Source organism: Furipterus horrens, unplaced genomic scaffold (assembly GCF_987537825.1).
Source record: "Furipterus horrens unplaced genomic scaffold, mFurHor1.1.pri manual_scaffold_8, whole genome shotgun sequence".
Classification (NCBI taxonomy): Eukaryota; Metazoa; Chordata; class Mammalia; order Chiroptera; family Furipteridae; genus Furipterus; species Furipterus horrens.
This window is the reverse complement of record NW_028327178.1, coordinates 110,617,788-110,636,253: the sequence shown is the minus strand read 5'-3', so window position 1 is coordinate 110,636,253 and position 18,466 is coordinate 110,617,788. Positions and strand designations below refer to the sequence as shown.

Here is an 18,466-nt window from a genome sequence, read left to right as displayed (position 1 = left end):
CGCAGTGTGTGACTTAGGCTGAGGACCACTGGCCGGGGCAGGGGGCTGAGCTCTGGGGGGCCAGACCTGGGGCTTTGGTGGCCTTGAGGGAAGAGGAGGCCCCAAGGCAACAGGGAGATTGTGGGATTGGAGGGGGGCTCTTCTTTGAGGCGGGTAAGGAGTCTCCACCCAACTTGACAGGGATGTCCACACCCCTCTCTGCAATGACCAGCCGTCACCCTCGCCGAGCTCAGAGTTTATGTGACACAGGGACAGTACACGGGGGTCCAGTCATCCTCTCTGCTCAACCCCCCACCCCTGGCTGCTCCCCAGATCTCTGAGCTCCTTCAGCACCGGCTAGCATGGTGTCTGAGTTCCCGGGGGAGGAGGTGCAGGTCACTCATGACTCGTCGCAGCATGGGGACTGTCCTGGCCAGAGAGAGGATGGCAGGTCTGGGGACGCGGCAGACAGCCGACACCCCGTCTTCCTGCCCGGCCCCCACCATCCCGTGCGTCCAGCTGGAGACGCGTGAGACCGCGTACCCCCATCCACGCCTGCTGGCTCTTCCCTCCCTGCGTGCTGACCCCCGGCCGGGGCCTCCCCGGGCTCCCCCAAGGCCCCCAACACCCCGCTGCCTCCGGCTCCCAGGCCGGGCTCACCCGTTCCTCCCGGGGGTCCCGGAATCACGCTCCCCTGGGGCCGGAGGCTGCCGGTCTGAGCGAGGGCCCCAGGCTCATCTGAGCGGAGGGGCGGGGCCAGGACCCGGGTGGGGGCGGGGCGGGGCGGGGCTTGTCTAGCTGATCTCAGCTCGGCACCTGGGCTCTGGGCTGAGGGGGGCAAGGGGTTCCCACGGGTGGGGTCCCCCTCCCCTCCCCCCAGTGTCCCTTCTCCGTCTCCCTTAATCAGCTTCTCCATCCACCTCAGCCTCTGAGCCCATCGCCCCAGCTCCACAGCCCCAGTCAGAGGGACAGACACATGACAAGGTCACTGCGCAGCAAGGCGAGGGGGCGGGCGGCGGGGCGAAGGCAGCTGTGGCCCTGAACCAAGGGTTCCTGGGACCCCAGGAAGCCGGGCAGCCTCCCCTTCGGCAGGACTGGCCTCTGAGGGGTCCTGCCTCCTCACCTGGCCCAAAGAGGCCAGCCTGAGGACAGTGCAGGTCGTGTGCCCCCCGGATCCCTCCCCAAAGGGGCCAGTACCTCTGTCCGCAAGCTGGGAGCCGCCATGTCCTCCTTCTTCAGGGGGCCGGGCCTCACTGCGTGTGATTGGGGGCCTGGGGGCCTCCAAGATGGGCATGGGGGGCCTACTGCTCTCATGGAGGAACGAGTCGAACTTCAGCATGTGGGCTGGGAATGGGGAGCGAGTCAGCAGGGCGGGGGGCCGGGAAGACCCCCTCACCTCCCCAGGCTCTGAGGGGCGTGATGCAGAGAATGACTGAGTGAGGCTGGGTTTGCTGGTTGGGTGCGGGACTCTGTCCGGCCTGGCCGTGTGGGGACAGTGATGGTGTCGGGCACTGGAGGCTTGGGTCCTCATGAGGAGGCGGGGCCACTCACTCTGGATGGCGGACTCGCAGGCCTGGCTCACGAGCTGGTAGATGGTGGCCAAGGACTGGGGCTCCCCCTGGGAGGGGAGACGGGCCACAGCGCGGTGAGCAGGCCGCATGGCGGCGGTGGTGGCGGTGGGGGGGGGGGGGGCCAAGGCTGTACCCATGCCTCCCCAGAGAGTGGCCCATCCCGGCACGGACACACTCACCTTCTCTCCTCGCTCCCCCTTGGGCCCCGGCAGCCCCTGGACCAGAGGAGGAGGAGAAGTGAGCGCACAGCTGGGAGGGGCCCCGGAGCAGCTGCCCCCCTCGCCTTTCTGACTCTCGCAGCCTGGGCTCTGTCTACCTGGAGGGACCAGGCGCCTGGGCCCCCTCAGGGTCAAAGCCATGAGTCCCCAGTGGGTCAAGGACCAGCCTCTGGGTGGGACAGTCCCTGCAGCTGGACCACCCCAGCAGAACAGACCCTTCCCCGGCCTGAGCCAGCCAGGCCGGCCCCTGCGCTCCCTGCTGCAGACCGGCCCCACCCCCACTGCGTGCACAGGTCTCACCACACACGCCCCGGCCCTAGGCCTCCGAGGATGAGTTACGGTGAGTTCTCACAGTGCCCCCCACCAGTCGCTGTCAGGCGGGGAGAGGACTTACCGTGGGCCCCACAGCCCCTGGGGGTCCTCGCTCCCCGCCGGTCCCCCGGGCCCCCGCCATGCCCTGGAATCCCTGGGGAGACGTACAGGCGGGGGTCCAGCTGGACTGCAGGCCCGGAGAGTCTGGCCCCCCCACCTCCAGCCCTGCCTGGCCCTTCAGGTCCCCACTGCCCTGGACCCAGAGCAGGCCCTTGGTTTGTCCCCAGCCTCCTGCAGCCTGTGCCTCACAGCCACCTCGGGGGGCAGCTCGGCCTCCCAGTCACCCGGCTCAGGAGCCCCACTCAGAGTGGCTCCCAGGCAGGGAGCTCAGCAGGGACCCCAGGAATGGCCGGGCTCCGGAGAGAAGGTGTTTCTCAGTGATGGAGGGTGCCCGCCCCCCAGCAGGCAGAGCCCTGCACCTCCCTGCTGTGTGGAGTCAGGGGCTCCCCACCGAGTTGCCCAGTGTGGGGGAAGGAAGCCACCACCAGCCTGCTGCTGACTGCCCAGGGCCCAGGAAGGTGCCAGCCCAGGAGGGTGGGCCTCCCAGGCCACCTCATAGGGGTGACAATGCTCCGTTCAGCCCCGAGGAACCTCAGGGGATGTGGGTGGGGATGGGCAAGGTTGGGGGCTCGGGGAGGCAGTGCCTACCCTGGGTCCGGGGGGTCCTGGCAGGCCAGCAGTACCCTCCAGGCCTCTCATTCCCTGAAGGCAAAGAAAGGGGGGGGGCTTGGAACCCTACGCACCCTTCCCACAGCAGCCCACACAGGGGGCTACGCCTGTGCCCCGCTCTGAGCCCTGCTGAGCCCAACCAAGCTCAGGCCCTGCCCCTTACCTGTGTGGGCCACCATGGCCCTCCTGCCCCCGCCCCCCTCCCCACAGCCCCCCCTCCACACCCGCCTCGGCTGGCTTCTCTCCCACCTTTGGACCCTGGAGGCCAACCTTCCCGGGGGCACCCTGGTGGCCGGGATAGCCCTGGAAGAGAACAGAGGTGCGGGCCAGGCTGCGACCAAGTCCCACCCAGAGGAGGAGGCCCTGTGCCTGGGCCCTTCCCGCCCTACCTGCAGGCCTGGGGCTCCGTGGTCCCCCTTCTCTCCTTTGACCCCCGGAGGACCCTGAAGGGGAAGTGAGACCAAGTGGCAGGGGAGGACAGACAGCAGGGAGGAGGGGAATGGAGGCATCACCTACCGCGGGTCCCTGGAGAGCGCGGCCCTCGGTCCCTGGTGACCCCTGCTGACCTCCAGGACCCTTGGGTCCGGTCCGTCCGGGTGGCCCGGGCTCTCCCTGGGGACACAGGCGGGGGAGGGGCTGGGAAGGCACAAGGCCGCTTCGGCAGCCCCTCCTGGGGTCGCGTCCCTGGCGGCATCCCAGCCCTCTGGCCAGCCTGTGATCTCCAGACCCAGGTCCACAGAGCTGCTCCCTCCCCACGGCCGTCCCTGCGTTCCTGCTGGGACCCTGCCACAGCCAGGACCTGGGCCTGAGGCCGCTTCTCTGGGTCCCAGGGCTGGTGAGCGAGGAAACCCTGAACACCAGGCCTCCAAGGGACACAGATGATACCAATGCTAGATAAACAGAGACGGCAGGGAAATCGTGCTTTTAGGCCGTTTTTGTGAATTAACGTATCAACGCACCAAACTCCACAGGAAAAAAACAGATTCTCTTTTAGGAACGTGAACGTGAATATCTAAACGAATGGCAGCAAGATGTCAGGCACGCAGCCTGTTTGTCGCACACGGAACCTCCGGTGACGAGAAAGATGAGCTGGGAGAGGGGCCCAAGGACGTGCCTCCCCCCAGAGTCCCAGCCACTCCCCAAGGCGCTGCCACTGCCCGGAGGGACACGAGTAAGCAGCGAGGGCGCATCTGCGCCTGTCGCCCGGCCGAGACCAGTCGATGACAGTCGCGGGTGTGCGGCGGGGAGCGGGGCCCGCCCGGGAGGGCATCTTGCTCCTTGTTGTGGAGGCCCCTCCGCCTGGGGTCGGGCCACGTGGGACCCACTCCTGCGCTCCTGCGGCTGTGCTGGGGGTCCCCCCTTGGAAGGCAGGACCCAGGCCCTCGGGGTTCCCCATGACCTACCCTGGGCCCTGGGAGGCCCTGCTGTCCTGGAGCGCCATTGCTGCCGGGCAGGCCCTGCAAGGGCACAAGCAGGGCTGAGCCTGGCACGGCCCATGGGAGCCAAGTACCCGCCACTGTCGGAGAAGGCGAGGGCATCCTACCCGCTCACCCCCGACCCCCAGCCGCTGGCTGCCCTGCAGCCTCGGGAGTGGGTGCCCCGCTCTGCTGAGCCCTGTGCACCACCCAGTCCAGAGCGAGGCTCAGGGACCCATGTTCCCACTGCCGTGCCTGGAGCCTCCCTTAGGGGTGGCAGAGGGAGGGGCGGAACCTGCCCGATTGTCCTGTGCCCCCACCTCAGCCAGGAAAGGTGGGACAGGCTGGGTCCCATGGGCTGAGGCTGGGCAAGACTGCAAGGAGACGTGGGAAGTGCTCCCCATGAGTGTGGCGGGCCTGGGGACGTCCTCGGGGCGTGGGACGGGGCCTCCCCTGTCTGCCAGCAGCGGTGAGATGTTGCCAGGGAGGGGCTGCTGGACTCACCGGAGGCCCCTGGGGTCCTGGGGGCCCAGGCGTCTTCGAGGAACAGGTGCAGGCAGAAGGGGGGGCAGGGCAGGTCTCTCCATCCTTCTGGGAAAAAGGAGACCTGCCATTAAATGGAGCCTCTCCCGGGCTCTCATCTGACCCTAGATCTCAGGGAACCTTCAAACCCACACCTGGGAGGCTGGGGGTGCGGGGTAGGCACTGGATCCTGGCATCTGAGCCCAGGCTGCCCAGGACAAGCCCTGAGGCAGGACATCTTCTCTCACTGCCAGGCAGGCCCCAGCATGGCCAAGCCAAGCCTAGCACACAGGGAGTCACAGGAAATGGGTGTGACCCCCACATGCCTGGCTGTGACCCCCTGCAGCTGGGGCCTTCCATGTCAGCTCCAACCTGCCGTGTCCCCAGGGCCTCCAAGACACTCCCCAGAGGCCACCTCCTCCAGGAAGCCTCCCTGGGTCTCTCCTGGCACCTGCATAGCCCATCTACCCCCAGAATCTGTGGCCCGTGGTGGGCACTCACCACCTACCAAAGCAGGGAGCTCGCAGCACCTGTCCTCATCTGCCCAGGTGTCACTGCACACGATCTGCAGTATCTGGAGCTGGAGCTGTAAATCAGGGCAGGAGCGAGTTGGCCGGATGCGGCTCAGGGCAGAGGGGCTGGGTGGTTCACCAGCCCCGATGGGCCAGCAGGATGAGGCTGAGGCTCACCGCAGCCGAGCTGCCCCGGGGGCCCCGGGCCTTGGCCAGCCTCCCCAGCATGATGAAGGCAGAGGCGGGAGGACTGCCGGTCTCCCCGATGGGCCTCTCAGCTACCTTCCTGCAGTCCACGTAGAGCCGCACCTGGGACAGGCCCACGGCCACGTGCACCTGGAGACATGGCAGAGGTTCCCATGCCCTGGCCAGGTTGGGGATATGTCTCTGGGACCCCAGCCCCTCCCTGGGCCTCAGTTTCCTCTCTGTGGAATGGACCAGATGCGCCACGCAGACCCCTCCCAGGACTTGTAAGAGCAGAGAGAAGAGCTGGGACGCTGTTCCACGCAAATTCAGACAGACGTCTGGGGCAGAGGGGACCACAGGGCAGAGGCCGGATGGGCTCAGGTGATGCTCAGAGAGGGTTCTAGCATCCGGGGGCCAGGGCATGGCAGCCAGCAAGCAGCCTGCTGTTGGGAGGCAGGGGGTACGTCCTGCAGAGCCTGGGGGTCTGTTCCAGAACTTGGGGGCGGGAGAGGGTCCTAGGTGGGAGAGCTGTAGGTTTTGGTCTTTCTGGAACCTTCCTGGACCTTGTGGAAGCTCCCAAAGAAGATCCTCCTCACTTCAGGCAGGTCAAAGGTCACCTCCTGCAAGGCCGCCCTGGGGTCCTGGCTGAAGTAGGTCAGGGACTTCCTGCCAGCTGTGGGAGCAGAGTGAGGGGTGCGTGAGACCCCTCCTGTCCAGGATGGAACGCATGGCGAGGCTTCGAGGGCACCCTGGGCCTGCCGCGCACCCGCCCTCCTAACTGACCGTCCAGCAGGACCCCCCGGACAGGCTGGAAGTCCTCAGTTGTCATCTGCCACAGCGCGAAGGCCTCGCGGGGCGTCTCAGGGAGCAGGCGCAGGAGGAAGACCACCGTGTGCTCCGGTGGGAGGGGGGCTGGGTGGATGTCGCTGTGGGGGCCGGGGGGTGGGAGGCACCGCAGGCCTGAGAGAGGCGGGGCCTGGAGGGGGCACGGCCACTCCCCGGGGCCCAGACCCACGGGACTGCAGAGTTGGCTCCACAGGATCAAGAGCTCTCCTGCCTCTGTTTCCCCATGTGTAACATGGGGGTCTAAGGGAAAGATGTCCCTCCTGGGGCTGCTGCAGATTCAACCAGAGGCGTTCCGAGGGCCAGGCACCGTCCTCTGCCCCTGAGGCTGGAAGGCCACCTCCTCACAGCCAGTGCCCCACCCGGGTCACGGCCCATCCCCCGCCCACCCACCTGGCCCGGCGGGTCAGCTGAGCGTCTCTGAAGAGCGTGAAGGTCCTGGCCCGGCCGAGCGCCGAGGGCTCCATGGCCACTCCGCGGATGGAGGCGTACTCCTTCTCCACCAGCCCGAAGGCGGCCATCAGGTCAAAACCTGGGGGTGCGTGACAGGGCCAGGACAGAGGGCGACGGGAGGTGAGGGGCGGGCAGGGGCGAAGAGGAGGCAGAGCAGGTGTCTGCAGGGCAGAGCGGCAGGGGCGCAAAGGGGACGTCCCGGGCCAGGAGCTTCGGGGCACAGAGGGGACACCTGGGTCCTCAGGTGGGTGGGGTCAAGGAGCTCAGGGGTTTGTCCAGGTGCCCTGGAACCCTTGCTGGCCACACCCAGGCCCCGAGGGGCCCCTCCCCGCCCCTCTGTCCTGCCCCGAGGACGCCCGTGAAGCGTCGCCCTGCCCTTCTGCGGCTCATGGCCTCGGCCGCCCCACGCCTCTGTCTGACGCCCACGCCCAGCAGCGGCGCGGCTGCCTAGAGGCAGGTCCCACCACCCGCTGGACCTGGTTGGTCAGGGCACCTCCTACGCTGATGGCACAAAGTGATCGTGAAGCCTGTTTCGCGGGTGCTCAGAGCCCAGTGGGGAGCAGGCGGGAGTGGGTGGCCTGACCTGGCCCTGCTGCCCGGTCACCAGGGCCCCGCCTGCGGTGGTCTGAGCAACCTCATTCCTCGCTCTCGGAGACCCCAGGGAGACAGCCAGCAGGACAGGGTGGGCCACCCTCCCTGCACACAGAGGACACCAGCCCACACGTCAGCCGTCTGTGGGGGGCGGGGGGCCCACAGACACACTGAGTGACTCCAGGCCCCTCTGCCCGCCCAGAGCTTGGCCAGCAGAGGCCGGCAGAGGCTGCACAGGGCCCAGGGCCCAGCGTTGCTCTGCTCCGCCCTGTCATAGCTGTGACCTTGCACAAGTGACCTTGCACGATCCTTAGGAGCTGGGACTGTGAGCAGGAAATAAAGGTGCCAGCCACCCTTGAGGGCCTTCCTGGGAAGGGGTGAGCCCTCCAGTCCCCAGAGGCCCTGAGGGGAGGGGAAGGAGGTGGGGGAGAGGAGGGCAGAACCCACCTGCAAGGGAGCCGTCAGGGTGGAGGGTCGGGCAGGTTCCTGGGAGGTGACAGGGAATCAGGGTCAGAGGGGCGGGGCCTCAGATCCTCCTGGGCAGTGGCCCTGCTCTGCGGTCTGGAAGCAGGCTGGAGCCACGTTGCTGTCCTGCCCTCCTGGGGGTCCTCCGGCCTGTGGTCCCCATGCCTCAGGGACGGGGGTGGGGCAGGGATGGTGTCTGCCGTCTCAGGGGTCTGACACCCACTGAGAAGGTACTGACTACCTGGATGTGCTCCAAATGGCCAGGCCATGGAGATGCCTGGGTGTGTGTGCGAGGGTGGGGTGGGGGCGCGGCCTGCTGGCGGCCGGGACTGAGAGGCCCTGCAGGCTCTGGGTGTCTGGGGCCGCAAGGGTCTGGGTTCTCGTGCCCACTCACCCGTCCGGCCTGTGGCAGCCACTGCTGCACTCTCCCCTGCCCTGTACACTGCGCGGACCAGCACCCTGTACTTGGTGGCTGCCAGCAGGCCGGGGAGTGTCACATGGCTCCTGGATCCGGGAATGAAGACCTGGGGGACACGGTCACCTGAGCCACTGCCCAAGTGCCTCTGCTCGCTCCGGCACCCCAGCTCCTCCCTGTCCCTGTCCCGCCACAGACGCGCGCAAAAGACAGGCGTGCCACGTCTCCCGTCTGCCGTCAGGGCCCAGGGCCCACGTGGGGCGATGGGTCCCTGCTCCACCGAGACCCACCGATCTCTCTGGTCCGGAGCCGGAGGCCAGCGCGTAGGTGAGCCGGTAGCGGGGGACGTGGCCGGTCGGGGGCGTCCAGCTGGCCCGCAGGCTGTTCGGCGACTCGGAAGCCAGGGCCAGGTCGGAGGGGGGGCTCCGGCTGACTGAGGGGGTAGGGGACTCAGCAAGGACAGCCCGGAAGCCAGTGACACACCCACCGCGCTCTGTACACCCCCTGCCATGCCCCCTCCTGCCCCAACCCTAACCCCCACTTCGACCCTCACTCACTGCATGGCCCCCACGGCCCCCACAGCCTCCACCACACCCCGCTGCCCCGGGGCCTCAGGACACAGGGCCACCAACTCAGCCCCGGACCATGTGGAGCACTGTCACACCAGGGGACTCGAACCCTCGGCCAGCCCAGCCCGGGAGCAGTTGCCTGCAGGGCCCAGGAGGCCCCAGGGCCCCAGCCTTCAGGCCACAGGCTCAGGGACTTAGGGCTGCCTGTCAGCGGTCTCGGGCTTGTGGAGTGGGGAGAGCTGGGGTACCTCGTCCGTCCTGTCTCACAACACCGAGGTTCACCTACGGGGAGTGTAGCGTAGGGACGTGGGGTCGCTGCGGGCCCCGTCCTGGTAGTAGGCCAGCACGGTGATCTCGTGCTCCGACTGCCCCCCGAGCCCGGGCAGGACGGCCGCATCCAGGTTCCCCGGCACAGAGATCTGCAGAGAGGAGGGACCCGTGTCTGCCCTGCAATGGGCGGCCTCACACCAGGAGCTGGGTGTGGGGAGGGGTGCTGCTCCCCCACACCTCACGGGCCTTCCCGTCTCCCAGAGGCGTCCACTTGATCTGGTAGAGAAGCACCCCGGGCACCGCCGCCCACGTCAGCCGGATCTCGCCCCCAGGCAGCTCGGTCACCGACAGCTGGCTTGGGCTGGGGACCTTCCCTGGAGGACGGGATAGGGAGACAGAGGCTTGGTCAGTGTGTAGGGGGAGGGCCGGCCACCCCCAGGCGCCTTGTCTGAGGTCACTCAGGGGCCCATCCAGGAAGCTTTGCTGACATGGCTCACCCTTGGGGACAAGAGTGGTGGTTGTCCCCACACTCCCCTCTTCCTGGGACTGGGCTACAGACTGAGCTTGGGCCTGCTTCCTGGAGGTGCCTGAGCCCCCAACTCTGGGGCCCCCACACCGTGCCCCTGAGGGCCCTGCCCTGATGTCACACCTGTCCAGGTGCCTGTCCCCACTGGTTCGGGGCTGCACAGAGCAAACACGTCAGCACACGTGTGGATTTGAACCCTCCACGGGGGCGGAGGGACGCAGTGCAGCTTGGGGACAGCCCCTGCCAACCACAGCCCACTTACGCGTGGTCAGGCGTCCAGTCATCGCGGAGGAGCCGCCCCCGGGGTAGAGGCAGGTGACGCGGACGGTGTAGGTGGTGGAGGAGGAGAGGGGGCCCAGGGTGACTGAGGTGGCGTTCCCAGGAGCCTCCGTCTGCAAGGCAGGTGGGGACCTGTGTGGGGATGTGGCCTGAGCCTGGAGCCGGCCCTTCAAGCTGGGGAGAGCCAGGCCAGGACCTGCTGCCCAGGACGGCCCCCCGGCCCCCTACGCTGGGGCAGGGCCTCCAGGGGCCTCGTCCCCCTAGTAGCCTCAGCACCCACCAAGGCTGTTGTTCAAGGCCATTTAGGGGTCTTTGCTTCACACACGTCCCCCAAGGCCTGTCAGACTGGGGACCCAAGTGTGAGGACAGCTTCAGCGCGTCGCCTGCACCAGGCTGTGAACGTGGGGTGGGGGCCTCTGGGGCCGCTTCAGCACCCTGGACACCGGGTCCCCACAGGGCCCTGCAGGACGTCACCCTGCCCTCACCTGCCCCGAGTGGCTGCCCTCGCTGGACACGTAGCTGACCCTGAACAGGCGCACAGGCCTCGGGGTGCCATCCCAGGAGACGCGGGCCGAGTCATGGGTCACGTCTGAGAAACCCAGGTGTCTGGGGGGGCCCAGGGGTGCTGCGGACACAGCAAGGCCTCAGGGACCAGCCGCCACCCTCAAGGGTATGGGGAAGCGCGGAAGGGCTGGGGAACCGGGAGGGGGTGCCTCCGCCCACTGGCAGGTGGCAGACGGGGCGGCGGGCACTCACGGGTCCTGGCGCGGATGCCCTGGGCCTCGCTGGCCTGTGCCCCTTGCAGGCTCTGCACCCAGATGTCGTAGTCCCTGCCTGGCTGCAGACCACCCAGCAGCACCTCCGGCCGCCCCACCTGCACCTGCACCTGCACCTGCAGGGATGACGCCCTCGCTGGCCCTGCCGCCTCGCTCCCACCTGTCGCCCCAGCTGCCTCCCCTGACCCTCCGCCACACACCTCTTGGGCCTCCTCCTCGCCCCTGGTGGGGGCCGGCGAGCATCGCACCCGGTACTGCGTGACCCTGGCCACCGGCTGCCAGGTGAGGCGCACGGTCCTGGGAGTCACTGCGGCCAGGGTGAGCGCCAGGGGCGGGGGCAGAGGTTCTGGAAGAGGGGACACCACGGGAGAGATTGTACCACAGTTCCAGGGACACAGAGGTCGGGGAGCAGCCTAAGTCTCTGTTCCCACACTTCCCCCTGGGCCAGGCTTCCAGCCACGGCTCTGGGGAACATGGCCACCGGGGGCTGCTGTGGGCTTCGGGTTGGGGAGAGCCGGGGGCTCAGGGCGTCTGCGCGAAGCCTGACGGGGTGGCAGGTGCACCGCGCTGCGGTCACACAGGACCAGCGGCCCGTGTGCCTCAGTGCTCGGTCGCAGGACCTGTGTCACGGCCGTGCGATGGGCCAGCGCAGACCCGGCTGTGGCCCCGTGGAGTGCGGGGTCCAGAAACACGTGAGAAGTAACAGGAGCAGGTGTGCCGATGACCTGGGTGATGCCCCCGGAAACCCGGAGGACGACGCAGAAGGTCAGAGTGGTCCCGTGACTCGCCTCGGTCACACGCAGCATATCGGGAGCGGCGACCCCACCCCGGGTGAAGACGGAGGCCCGTCACTGCCCGCGCCCCGCACCTGTGGTCACCGGGCCCCGCAGGCCCTCGCCCACCCCCGCCGCGGAGACGGGCGGCACGGCCCGCAGGGACTCCGTGCCGGCGGTCAGGCTGTGCAGCCCCGCGGGCGCGCTCGGCGCCTCCACCGCCACCTGCAGCGCGGCCGGGACGGGCGGGCGGGCGGGCGGAGCGCCGAGCGGTCACGGGGGGCGCGAGCGCCCACACCTGCTGCCTCCTGCTCCCCCTGGCGGCCGCTTCCGAGAAGTGCAAGTCGGGGCTGCAGACCCCGCGGAGCCATGGAAACGGGGCGCTGCGGGTCTCGGGGGCCCTTACAGAAGCCGCAGCCGCGCTTCTGCCCACAGTGGCCGGGCCGTGAGCGCGAGCCGCACCCGCGCGCTCACCTGCGCCCCGATGCGGGCCCCGGCCCTGGACCGTCTGGCAGATGAGGCGGCTGAGCAGGCCGGCCAGAGCGCTGAGCTGGGGGAAGTCCTGCACGTTGTGCACCGTGACGTCCAGGGGCCGCGACGCCAGCAGCCTCAGCTCGGCCTCGTCGGCGTTCTTCACGCCTGCCCAGGGCGCGGGGAGGGTGAGGAGGGGCCCCAGGAGGGCTGTGAGGTCTTCAGCAGGAACCACGGGGCCTTCCCCCATCGCCCAGCAGCTCGGGGGGCCGCCCCAGGCCGGGCCAGCTGGCAGGGCCCCTGGGGGTGGCAGCGGGGCTGGTGCAGAGGGCCGGCAGGGCGCGGAGAGGCTTGCAGCAAGGGGGCTGCTCCCGACTGCCTGGGCCGGCTCTGCGGCCACCCTCCCAGCACCCTTGGGCGCTCACATCCTGGCTTGGTCACCCTCACCAGCCTCAGGAGCAGGGGCGGGCCCTCCCGCTTCTCAGACTTGGGGCTGCGGGGCGGAGAGGCCAGACCTCCAGCCCGGGGAAGTGGGCGTGCAGACCCCCACCTGCACGGGGCTCGGCGCGAGAGCCCGCGGGGACCCGGCTGCTCACCCACAGCAAAGACGCTGACGTCCCGGCTCCTGAGGAGGCGGCCAGCAGCGCGGGCATCGTCCTGGGACTTGCCGTCCGTCACCAGAATCACCACCTTGGCCGCCTCTGGACGGAGACCTGCTCCGGGCTCCAGGTTCCGCTCCAGCACGTGGGTCAGGGCCAGGCCTTGGGAGCAGTGGGAGCACTGCAGGCCCGAACACCCCGCCGGCTCCCTCCCCGCTGCGGCCGCGCCTCCGCCTTGGCCCATGCTCATTAGTCCACCCTGGGCCCTTCAGGCTGCAGCTGTCCCCAGGACAGGGACCCCTCCTCGCTGCCCGCAAAGGCACTCCCCACCCCACACGGAGCAGCTGGGGCAGTGGAGCACGAAGGCCCCAGCGTGGCGAGCGGGGAGGAGGCTGCCATGCAGACACCCCAGGGGGCGGCCCCCAGCACGCTCATGTCCCTGCCCGCTGGCGGCCCCCCAGAGCTTCTGGCTATCAGGAGACAGCTCACTTCAGCTGGACAGAAACCACATTCTCGCCAAAGCAAAACACGAGTGATCTGCTGCTCACAGCGGCGGGCATGGGGTGAGCTCCACGGAGCACGGGGCTCGGTTTGTGCACAAGTTTGCAAGTCTGGGAGGGGTGGGGGGGGGCTGGCTCCAGACAGAGTGCGGGAAGGGGCTGCGGGGGGGCAGACCTGTGAACGTGTTCCCCCCTTTGTAGCGGAGGCTTCGGATGGCCGCAACCACCTCCTCCTTGGAGCTGAAGGTGTTCAGGTCCCATTCGGTCTGGGGGTCTCCACTGTACTGAGTCAGGCCTGGAAAGGGGGTGCCAGCCGTGGCTGCTAGAGTGCCAAGCGGGGTCACCCAGGAGGCCACCTGCTCTTGGAGCCCCCGCTTCCCACATAGGACTCGCCAGAATGTCCCCCAGGATCCAGCTGCCCCATCAGCCCAGCTGGGGGCCCCCCTCTCCTGGCCTGGAGGCCACAGGCCACACCCATCAGCAGAAAGCTCTCCTCTGGTCCCCAAGGGATGCGGAGGAACTAGAGGACCGCCAGGAGGGGCTGCCGGGTGGGGGGCCAGAACCCACCTACTTGGACTTTATCTGGTCCGATGTCAAAGGGCTCAGTGACACTGGCCAGGAAGTTCTTGACCTGCTGGAAGTGACTGTGGCCGATGCTCCAAGACCCGTCCACCAGGAAAATCATGTCCACGAGGGTGGGAGGCGTGCAGCGGAACTGGGGGCTGGCTGGGCGGACAGGGAGGGAGGTGAGTTGGGGGCCAGACCCACTGACCCTGCAGGATCCCAAGCTGTTCCCATGGGGCTCCAGCCCTGCCCCCCTAATCCAGGCTCGATTTCCCTGGGGCTGGGGGAGGGTAGGGGTCGCAGGGCTTGGCCTCCAAGTGAGGCAAGTGCTGAGTCTTGGGGGACAAGGACTCCAGAAGTGCCTGGGGCTCAGAGAATCCCACGTGGACCCTGGTCCATAGGGTCAGCCCTTGAGCCCCCCAAAGAGGGTGAATGTGGCAGCCAGGTGCTGCTGCACCTCTGACCTTAGAAGCCTGGTGGGGTGCCCACTAGTGAGGGCTGCTGTTGGAGGCCCCCCCACCAGCGGGCCGACCCCAGGCCCAGCATGCAGAGGCTGCCGGGGCGCTGCAGGGGCAGGTGGGTCAGCACCACGGACAGCTCCGCCGGCGGCTGGGGCCTCCCCTCTGTGGCGGCTCGTCCTGAGCTCCCAGGAGCCCTGGAGACAAAGCCTGCGCCCCCTCCCTGGGGTCCGGGGCCCACTGAGTTTTGCAGAGTCAGGGCCAGAGTGGAGGCCCTTGAGAAGGCAGGCGCAGAGAGACCCCTGCTGACGGCAGGCACAGCCCTGACACCGGCCCGCCCTGCCCGGTCACACAGCGCCCCCACCCCAAGGCCTCTAGGCTGGCACCCTGTTACCAGGCTCCTCTCTGTCCTCCGCGGCTGCGGGTGCCCTGGTGTGGCTCTGCCTCTCTGGGCTTGGATGGGCAGGGGCCTCCCCGCCGGGGTCTCCGGGAGAGCGCTGGTCTTCGCTGGGCACTCCTGGGGGAGGCCACAGCTCTGTCACCTCTCAGCTGCCACACTCTGGCTAGGGGAGGTGTGGGACCCGGCACCAGGACCCTGAGCACACCCTGGGGATGACCTGGCCTCAGTGGTCCTGAGTGAGCCCCGGAGAGTCACAGCTACAGAGGGTACAGTTGGGTGTGAGGAAATTCCCAGCCACATGCAGAGAAAATGAAAGAACCGAGATTACCACCTCCCCCCAGCAGCTGACCCTCATCCCACGTGGACCCACCAAGAGTGGGCGGGTCCAAGGTGACTTGGGGCTCAGGGTCCGGGCTCCCCACGAGGGAGGTTGTGGGCTCCAGAGCTGCCCCCAGGGGCCAATGGCTGCTCCTGCTCTTGGGGTGACTCTTCAAATCCTCAACTGCAAACAAAAGCAAAGGACTGTCTGGACCCCACCAGGGTAGGAGCGGAGGCTTGAGGGCCCGTAGGAGGCAGGGTGTCAGGAGTGACAAATGAGGCTCCTGGGTGGCCACTTGGGGAGCAGAACATAAACCCCGGCCCAGGGCTCCCGGCCTAGAGGGGCTGCCAGGCTCAGCCCCAGCCGCCCTACCACACACTCCCCGCCCCTCGCCCAGGCTGGAAGCCGGAGGATTGGGGGGGGTCAGACATCAGACTTACTCACAAACTCCCTCCGAGCCAGCAGAATGTTCCCTGAGCCAGTGAGCTCAAAGATCTGCAGGGTGTACTCCTTGGAGGGGCTCAGGCCCCCCACTGTAGCCTTGGGGGTCTTGGTGGTCAGCATCACCTCCTGCTCCAAGTCCCCTGGGATGGGACGGGGCAGAGTGGTTGAGGCCACCAAAGTGGGGGGGGGGGCGAGTGTTTGTGTGCGCATGTATGCATGCATGTACACACATGTGCGCACATGTGTGCGCGTGTGGGGTGGTGAAGTCCCCCAGGCCCCGCAGCACTTTCTGCCCATCCCTGTGATCACACACTCCTGTCTGTGAGCTTTTCTTTGGGTTTTTAACTAGCACCGTGGTCCTATCTGCGCAGCTCAGTGGTTGGCCTGCATGGGGCCTCCCTCCTGCCCCCAGACGGCCCTCTCCCCATCCACTGGCACACAGAATCCCGAAGGGGCTCTGCACTGGAGCAGGGACACATTGATCCTTCAAACGCTGGTGACTGGGCACCTTCTGCGTGTGCTGAGCACGGGTCTGTAGAGGGAACGTACAAGTCGCCTGCCACGTGCCCCACGCCCCAGCACGGTCTCGGCAGGATCCCGTAGACATGTGGATGCAGAGGCGCAGATGGGACAGTGATGGCCATGCACACCATCCCCATTCCCTCAGTGACGGGGCGCACAAGCCCGTACCTGCCATGGGCTTCACCCGCACCAGGTAGCCCAGGCTGTGCCCCTCCGACTCCGTCCACTTCATCTGCACCTGGTCCTCGGGCAGCACTGCCAGCCTCAGGTGGCCACTTGCTGAGGGGACGGGACAGGCTGGTCAGGACTGACCCCCAGGGACCACCCCAACTGCTGTGGCGGCCAGGGGACCTGCTCTGAAAGTTGTAAGGAGGCCGGGAGGGGCGATTCCTGAGAGGATGAGGCCTTTAGGGGGCCCAAGGTGCTGGGCCACCCCTGCTGGCTCTCCAAGGAGTGTACCCCTGCCCCGCTGAGGGAGACCCAGGTCAGAACCTGGAGATGTGATAACCATCCTGCTGGCAGCTGTGGGCACTGAGCCAACCAGGCAGCTGGCACCCCCGGGCCCCCACCCGAGGCTGAGTGGGAGGAGCAGCTACGTGGCTGACGCAGACCCCCAGCTGCCAAGGTCACAGCTGGGCTCACACAGCCCCATGGGGGGCAGCCTGGGATGGGAGGGTGCTGTGGAGGGTGGGGGTGCCCCGTATGGGTGCAGGTCCCCTGGGGGTGGCTGTCTTGGAGGATGGCGGGCAGCAGCAGCCTGAGCCCTAGGGCATGGCCCGACCTCCCGGGGCGGCTTCCGGGAGCGCCAGAGTGGGAGCGGCTATTTTTGGAAAAAGGAGACAGAGCTGGGCTTCTTCTGGCTGCCCCACTGCAAGTTGAGTGCACGGGAGGAGGGCAGGGGCAGGGGGCGCCTGGGAGGGTACAAAGCCAGCTTCAGAGCAGGGAGCAGCTGAGCCCGGCTCCGGGTGGGCCCGGCGGCTCCCCGGGAACCTGTGGCTGAAAGACAGGAATGTCTGGGCTGCTGGGGCTTTGAAAAGCCACTTGTGAGAAGTGGCCCCGGCTCTGGCTCATGAAGGGCCCTCTGTGTGTCCCTGTGCCTCTGTCATGCTGGGGAGGTACCCACACTGCCTCTGGGGTCCCCATGCTGGGGGTCTAGGCATGGTGCCCTGTGGGCCAATGGGCACCCCCTGCAGGGCCCTCCTCAGAGAGGGGCTGCTGCCCAGGTCTGCTGGAACTTGAGGGGCCACCAGCACTTGTTTCCTGAGCTCCTCTGGTCATCCAGTCACTTAGTGACTTGGCCCCCCCAGGTGTATCCTGTCAGAGCCATGGGGACTGAAGGACCCACCCAGACAGCCTGGTGCAAAACCAAACAGAGGAAGGGGTATCGTAAAAATGAGAAGCCGCCCTGGCTGTGATGTGGAGCAGGCGTGAATTCGACCTTGGCCGTAACCAAGCAGTTCGGCCCTGATGGGATGGGAGGCAGCCCCTTGTCCTCAGGTCGCCCCGTGGCAGCCGGCAGGTGCCGGAGAGCTGCCTGGTGGGCAGAGCCGGCTCGCTGTGTGCCGGAGGCCCAGCCCCCAGGACTCAGAGACCGCCTCCCAGCGTCCATGTGACCCAGCTGCGCTGGGACCAGCTCAGCCAAGATGCGTCCCTTTTGGGGTGTCACAAGCAACCCCGCAGTGGATGTTACCCCGAAAGGGAAGCAGGGTAAATGCCAGGGAGGAAGCGGTCCGATCAAGGGCATGACAGAGCCGGATGCCACGTGAGGGGAGCAGGGAGGAGCTGGTGTAAAGGTAACCCCCATGTGCCTTAAACGAACTGGGTTGCTGCTAGAAGCCAACAGCCACCAGCCCCGGTCACATTGCAGGTTTACGTCGCTGGAAAATGTTACCCAGAAAAAGCGGCCACAGCATAATTACAAACAAAACGTTAACGCTGGAGAATTAAGTGCAGTGCCTTACTGCCTGTTTAAACAAGTTGTAAAAAGAATCAGGAAACGGAAGCATCCCAAGGCAAGGTGAGAAGTTGCGGGGCCAAAGGTCAAGCAGCCAGCTGGAGTCTAGGCTTGGGTCTCACTGGGGACAGCCACCACGGGGGTCAGGGCTGGCGAGGACTCCATCCCCAGCAAGTCCTTACCCCTTGTCCTTACCTTGTCCCTGGCCGAGGCCCAGGGTGAGACCCAGACAGAGCCAGAGCCCCAGGTGGGGGCGCACACGGACGCTCATGGTCCTCAGCCTGTGGAAGGAGAGAAGGCTCAGCCTTCTGTCCGTCCGTCTGTCCTCTCCTGACCACCGAGCCAGCCAGAGCTTCACCATCCACGCCCTGTGCGCTGAGGCCTGAGCCCGCTCTGGGTGTCCAGGTGCAGGTGTGCAGACCCCGAACGCTGCACCCACAGCCATAGCCCCGTTCTCTGTGGGTCGCATCCTCAGGCACCAGGAGGAGCTTCCTGAAGCGAGAGGCCAGCTGTCCCTCTGCTGGCCACCCCCCAGACGCTGGCTCAGGCGAGCCCGGCTGTGTCTCACCCCAGGACTTTGTCCATGGGCCAGCGTGGGTGCTGACGGCAGCTGCGGTCACCTGCTCGACACGAGGCCAGACTAGGGTGGCCGCTGTCAGGGCCAAGGGGCCTGGGGAGGAAGCTGAGGCGGGGCGGGGGTAGGACCCCAGTGTGACCGGCCCCAGAGCTGGCCTCTTGGTGGGGAAGGGGAGGCCCCGAGGTGGGCTTGGGGTCCTGGGGGTGCCCCTCCCTCCCAGGCTGCCTTTGGGCCTCTCTGCTGCTGTGCAGGGG

General features: G+C 67.5%; 1 protein-coding gene across 1 annotated transcript; it reads right to left on the bottom strand.

Annotated features, from left to right (window-relative positions):
- Nucleotides 1-219: 219 nt before the first annotated feature.
- COL20A1 (collagen type XX alpha 1 chain) lies at nt 220-18,022 on the bottom strand. The gene is made up of 34 exons (XM_090286651.1): nt 17,831-18,022; nt 15,850-15,960; nt 15,156-15,299; nt 14,746-14,898; nt 14,391-14,513; nt 13,542-13,700; nt 13,150-13,269; nt 12,472-12,636; nt 11,879-12,043; nt 10,612-10,977; nt 10,341-10,480; nt 9,839-9,968; nt 9,288-9,424; nt 9,067-9,199; nt 8,502-8,644; nt 8,191-8,320; nt 7,779-7,817; nt 6,681-6,819; nt 6,228-6,370; nt 6,008-6,117; nt 5,436-5,594; nt 5,255-5,332; nt 4,729-4,815; nt 4,213-4,266; nt 3,326-3,421; nt 3,199-3,252; nt 3,059-3,112; nt 2,789-2,842; nt 2,163-2,234; nt 1,730-1,765; nt 1,531-1,597; nt 1,177-1,323; nt 640-717; nt 220-408 (listed from the first exon to the last, which is right to left on the bottom strand). The coding sequence occupies exons 1-34, from the start codon at nt 17,994-17,996 to the stop codon at nt 380-382; spliced, it is 3,981 nt and encodes a 1,326-aa protein (XP_090142777.1). The 5' UTR covers nt 17,997-18,022; the 3' UTR covers nt 220-379.
- Between the last annotated feature and the right edge of the window lie 444 nt (nt 18,023-18,466).